This window comes from Bolinopsis microptera, chromosome 9 (genome assembly GCF_026151205.1).
Source record: "Bolinopsis microptera isolate Bmic1 chromosome 9, MBARI_Bmic_1.0, whole genome shotgun sequence".
Lineage (NCBI taxonomy): Eukaryota > Metazoa > Ctenophora > Tentaculata > Lobata > Bolinopsidae > Bolinopsis > Bolinopsis microptera.
The window spans coordinates 4,919,028-4,925,261 of record NC_087080.1 but is presented as its reverse complement, the minus strand read 5'-3'; the positions used below and the strand labels follow the sequence as shown (position 1 = coordinate 4,925,261).

The window sequence follows — 6,234 nt, the reverse complement described above, 5'->3', positions numbered from 1 at the left end:
CTCAAACTTGTCTTGTTCGACACTGAAACTGGTAAAATCAATAATTGGCCTGAGCTTGCGTTTGGAGGGATTCTGATGTCCATTGCTGTTGCTGGGTGTGTTTGCGCGGTTATAACAGGGAAGGAGGTTTACAAATCAATCAACCAGATGAAACTGATTGGTTACAAAAAGAAGTCTACGAACTGTTTAGAAAGGGTGCACAGTTGTATCACGATCATCATGCTGGCAGCTGGTATCCAGGTAGCAGTTGTTCTGGTGATCGTACAGTTCGTCTACTCTATCTTTGTCAGACATGGATTTCCATACCACGCCAATTATTTTTTCTATGGCAATGGTCTTGTGTGTTCTCTTGTTACTTCTGTCCTCAACCCAATCATCAAAGTTGCAAGAAGCTCAGATTTCAAGAAAATATTATTCAAAGAACTCCAGAACAATTTCAGTAAGGGACGTTCAACTGACAGTTGTTCTCTAGCTGGGAGATTGTTTGTTCAGTCGCAGACTCTGAGTGCTTAAATTTTTCTCGAAATTGATTTATCTGTTAGTTTTTTCTTCTTCAGAATTTTTCTCATGAACAGAAGTTCGGAAAAGCCATAAACGATGGTTTGATCATTTAATAAAACTTAGTAGAAAAATTTGCTATTTTCTATGCCGTGATCAATTATTATTATACCAACACTCAACAGTGCCTGCAAATATTTTGTACGTTACTGACATAAATATTGTAAAAAAGTTGATTACGAATTACAATTACAGACATGAAAGTCAAAGCTGATAACTGTTAAATCAATTATACTATCTGTACTTAAATCATTAATGTTCGTGCGATTGCCAACTTTACATTTACACAGTCGGATAGCTGCATGACAGAACATGGTTCTTTACATCGTATTTACAGAGTTCACTTTCTACGTAAAATAGAAATATGGTTGGTTTCAGTACTGTCATCGATCCTTACTTGGAAAAAGACCTTACCTAATACCCAATACCTATGGCTATACACTATTTATTTAGAGAATCTTTGTTCTTCTCCAACCACTGAATGTTGTTCCTAGCAGTGTCCATCGCAGACTCATAATCAGCCTTTATCACATCATTCATGTAGCCCGTCTCTGGGTCCTCAAACTTATCCTTCACCTTCTGCAGATCCTCCGCAGACGTTATCTGAGATATCACTGTCTTGATGTATTTGGGACATTCCAATCCTAACGTCTGGAAGTGCTCGTAGACAGCCGGCCAGTTTTTAAGCATGTAGTCCAGGGAGACTGTGGCACTGACTCTGTTAGCTGTGGCAATGTACCGGCCCATGATGGAGAGCCCGTTGGATTTCCTTACTATGGTATCGTTCATGCAGTAACTAATGTACTTTTTAACGGTTTCTATATCCTCTGTTTGAGCCATAGCTGTGGCGAGCAGCTTCTTCTCCGCCGCTGTTGATAAAGGATCAACATACATTTTCCAAAGTGCATCCCAATCCTCACTGGAAGCCCTCGCAGCGTAGCTGTAAACAGGCGCCTTATCATCGGGTCCTATTTTCGTAGTTTCTCCGTGTCGTTCTTCCCAAATCTTTTTAGCTGCCTTCACACACAGAACGTCAACATCTGTGTTATCATTATACGTCAAACATAGATCCATAGTCAAACTCTTCCTTAATTGTTTAACATAATCTACTTCACTTTCACCATCAGATTCAACATCATTCTTTAAAGCGTTAGCCTTATTGTACTGTACTGCCGATGCATCTTTCCATTTCCCTTTCCAAGTCTCGAGTAAACCTTCCTCCATCTTTATAAGACTTGAAATCATGCCAATCTGCCGGAACGCCTCCCTCAACACATTGTAATCCTCGTTTGCTGCGAATATTCCGAGCAGTTCTAGTTGCCGGGATAAGGGGTAGTAACCTGCATTTACTAGCAGGTACGTGTCGTACAACAGCACTTGCATCTCTCGAGAACTTAGCTTCAGTGAAGTGCGATCTGTCAATAGCTTCTTCCACAATTTCAAGCTGTACGATGTCACGTAAAATCCATTCCCGTCCCAATTTACAAAAATGCTCTCTTCTGCAGCAATTGGCGTGACAAGGTGTCCATTCGGACGGATCCACTTCAAACTAGAAAGTTCTGGCTCTACAGCATTTTCTATGTGAGTCTTATACTTGATCGGAACATACCATTGGTAAGCGTAGGGTGATGTTTGGGATCCCTCGCTCTGGCCTTCATCTGCTATCAGAAACCTTCTTTGAGACAGAATCAGGTTGTCATTGTCATACTGTTCGACAGTCACCACTGGGAAGTTCATCTGAAGAGTCCAGGTTTTCATGATCTGTTCCACGGTTACTTTTGGAACAGATTTGGATGTAAAGAACTTGTCGAGCGTCCCGTACAGCTGGGATTGATCCGCGTTGGAATATTTGTTCTCAACAAGATATTCCTTCACTCCGTCCTGGAAGCTTGTATCTTTCTCGTTGTCACCTGCCGTATCATCCATCACCATGTTCATTTGACGGAGAAGAGAAGCCCCCTTGTTGTACGCTATGGCATCAAAGAGATGGTGCACATTTCCCGGATCCGTGACAATGACCGAGGCAGGACGAGAGGAAAGGTAGCTATCCTGAGACATCGAGGTGACGCGCCACTCATTCATCAAGAACGGGTCGTTAACATAATCCGTACTGTCCTCCGTACCTAGACTCTGAACGTAGGTTGCAAACCCCTCATTCAGCCAAATGTCGTTCCACCACTCCATCGTGACCAAGTTCCCGAACCACATATGTGCTAACTCATGGCTCACCACTAAATTCACCTGCCCCTTCGACTTAGTTGGATCGTTTTCCGGGTTGAACAAAAGGTATTCTTCTCGATAGATAATGAGTCCCCAGTTCTCCATGGCTCCAGCCTCAAAGTCCGATATCCCCACATGATCACATTTGCTCAGCGGATAAGGCTGATTGAAATAAGTTTCAAAATATTTCAAAATCGTTTCCCCTGTTTCCAAAGCATATGTGGCATAACCATTGTTTATCAGGGAGGGTCGTCCACATACCCTCAGCAAAATATTCTTTTTGTCACCAAGGTTACTTTGAGTAGTCTTTTCTTCACAGTTATAATTAGCAACGACGAATGCCATCACATAAGTGGACATGATGGGGGATCTCGCAAACTTCAGTGTTTGCCAGTCTCTTCCGCCTTTTGTTTTTGTAATCGTATCTCCGATCTGTTCTGTGTTCCAGGTAACGAAGGAGTAGTTTTTCTCAGCAATTATAGTCATGTCGAAGGTTGCTTTGAATTCGGGTTCGTCAAAACAAGGAAATGCCTCTCGTGCTGATACGGGCTGAAATAGTTTTCCAATATAAAAAGATGATATCTTCCTCAATACTTTACAATTTTTGACCACATATTTTATTAAACGATGGCATATTATTAAATGTTGTCTCTTTTACCAAAACGGACGAACCTAGTAAGCTAGTACACCAACATTTACCTGGAACCTAGTACACCAACATTTACCTGGAACCTAGTACACCAACATTTACCTGGAACCTAGTACACCAACATTTACCTGGAACCTAGTACACCAACATTTACCTGGAACCTAGTACACCAACATTTACCTTGAACCTAGTACACCAATATTTACCTGGAACCTAGTACACCAACATTTACCTGGAACCTAGTACACCAACATTTACCTGGAACCTAGTACACCAATATTTACCTGGAACCTAGTACACCAACATTTACCTGGAACCTAGTACACCAATATTTACCTGGAACCTAGTACACCAACATTTACCTGGAACCTAGTACACCAATATTTACCTGGAACCTAGTACACCAACATTTACCTGGAACCTAGTACACCAATATTTACCTGGAACTTAGTACACCAACATTTACCTGGAACCTAGTACACCAATATTTACCTGGAACCTAGTACACCAACATTTACCTGGAACCTAGTACACCAATATTTACCTGGAACTTAGTACACCAATATTTACCTGGAACCTAGTACACCAACATTTACCTGGAACCTAGTACACCAACATTTACCTGGAACCTAGTACACCAATATTTACCTGGAACCTAGTACACCAATATTTACCTGGAACCTAGTACACCAATATTTACCTGGAACCTAGTACACCAACATTTACCTGGAACCTAGTACACCAACATTTACCTGGAACCTAGTACACCAACATTTACCTGGAACCTAGTACACCAATATTTACCTGGAACCTAGTACACCAATATTTACCTGGAACCTAGTACACCAACATTTACCTGGAACCTAGTACGCCAACATTTACCTGGAACCTAGTACACCAATATTTACCTGGAACCTAGTACACCAATATTTACCTGGAACCTAGTACACCAATATTTACCTGGAACCTAGTACACCAACATTTACCTGGAACCTAGTACACCAATATTTACCTGGAACCTAGTACACCAACATTTACCTGGAACCTAGTACACCAATATTTACCTGGAACCTAGTACACCAATATTTACCTGGAACCTAGTAAACCAATATTTACCTGGAACTGCGAGGACACAGTTTTTCTAACAACATCCTTCTCAATATAGTTGCTAAGATAAAGTCCTGATAATTTGTACTTCAACTCTCCACTCCAATCTATGTCTAGGAAATAACTGTTTCCTTCCTCCGGCTTTAGATACTCCCTGAAGTAATAACACCTCGTTATATATGTAGCATTGTACTTGTAATCATGTTGATAAACTTTTAGGTTCGCAGCTTGATATTTCAAATATCAAAATAAAATGATCTCTTGTTCTAAATTTTCTTACTCCAGATAAATGATGTAATAGCTGTTCTCTGTAAAAGGATGATGACGCTTAATCTTTATATCATGTTCCTTTTCATCTTCTGAACCTACAGTCTTGTAGTACAATCTCAGGTAGGAGGAGTCTAGAGGAATCAATATCTTATTGGCGTGCAGTACTATCGTAGAGATGTTGGCTGCTGTGATGTCTATCTGAGGTAGCGGTTACAAGCTGTCAGCTCTAATACTCCTCTTCAATCCAAATATCTGGACATTCTTTCTTTCTTTGGGAGAAAGGATCAATTTCATTCATTCATTTGAATTCTGCATCAAAGTGAATGGATAAGCTCTTTTAATCTAAAACAATTTCTACCTCGATAGTTTCTTTCCCCGAGAAAGTCTCATGTGTCACGTCTATTTGGAGCGTAATGTTGTAATGCTTAGGTTTCACGTCCGTCCGTAACCTGTGAGGTTTGCAGTGATATTACTTAGTAGACTTGGAGAAAGAAGTTTAAAACAATACTCAATTTAGTTTGCAGTTAATGGTTTGTCCTCAGTTGTATATATCTGATTTTCAATATTTTATTGGCTTTCATATTCAATGTTCTACAACCTAAATCAATATAAAAAAGTCCGGACCTCCGAAATAAATTTCGTTCAAAATTGTGCCAAATGAAGGTAAGGGACCTTTCGGAATATGATTGGAGTTGATCTGTGCTCGAGTGGCCACTATATTTGTAAATTGATAAATCAACAATAATAAAATTAAATAACATGTGGTCACAATAACCTGGGATTTTCCCAAGGTGTTCCATAGGATGGTTCACTTTTAGTTTTACCAACAGTGGTAACCACAACTGAAATAACTACTATCACCAGCACCAATATAAGTACGGTAATGACAAGTAAAGCTCTCTTGTTTGCTGTGGACTCCTTCAGCTTTTTCAGAAAACCCATCTGCCCTGTCAAACTGAAGTTAAATTGAGCATTCGTTTTGGTTCAATGTCCAGTGTCAAATCTAAGGACAAAGGGTACAAGACGACTTCATTTTTCGCTGAAGAGGATTCAAATTTTGTAAAACTAGATCAAGATAGGTTAAAAGGTATCAATCGAGTAAACCCCTTCACCGATGGAGAATAACACATTTTGATGACACAAATGGTAAAAATAGGCTCGCTAAAGGTCAAGACTGGCTTGTCTGTTCTTAATCAAACGCAAAACTCCGGAACTTATGGTACGGCACCAGTTTGTCGGGCACGTGGTAACCGAGTGACGCAGTCACGAGGTACAGTCACTTGATAGATAACGTGACCTACATTAACCAGCGAGAAGGGCTGGGTTTCATGCTCAAGCAAGATTAGATTCACAATTCACATCCTTATAGTTTGAGAGAACAGCAAGGGTTGAGTCAAGCTTGAAATATCAATGTTATCGTTGGAAATTAG

The 6,234-nt window shown here is 40.3% G+C and overlaps 1 protein-coding gene across 1 annotated transcript; it reads right to left on the bottom strand.

The window, feature by feature from the left end:
• Positions 1-604: 604 nt before the first annotated feature.
• Positions 605-5,845, bottom strand: LOC134820941 (aminopeptidase N-like). The gene is made up of 5 exons (XM_063831609.1): positions 5,580-5,845; positions 5,163-5,253; positions 4,815-5,002; positions 4,544-4,688; positions 605-3,327 (listed from the first exon to the last, which is right to left on the bottom strand). The coding sequence occupies exons 1-5, from the start codon at positions 5,744-5,746 to the stop codon at positions 1,000-1,002; spliced, it is 2,919 nt and encodes a 972-aa protein (XP_063687679.1). The 5' UTR covers positions 5,747-5,845; the 3' UTR covers positions 605-999.
• Positions 5,846-6,234: the final 389 nt, after the last annotated feature.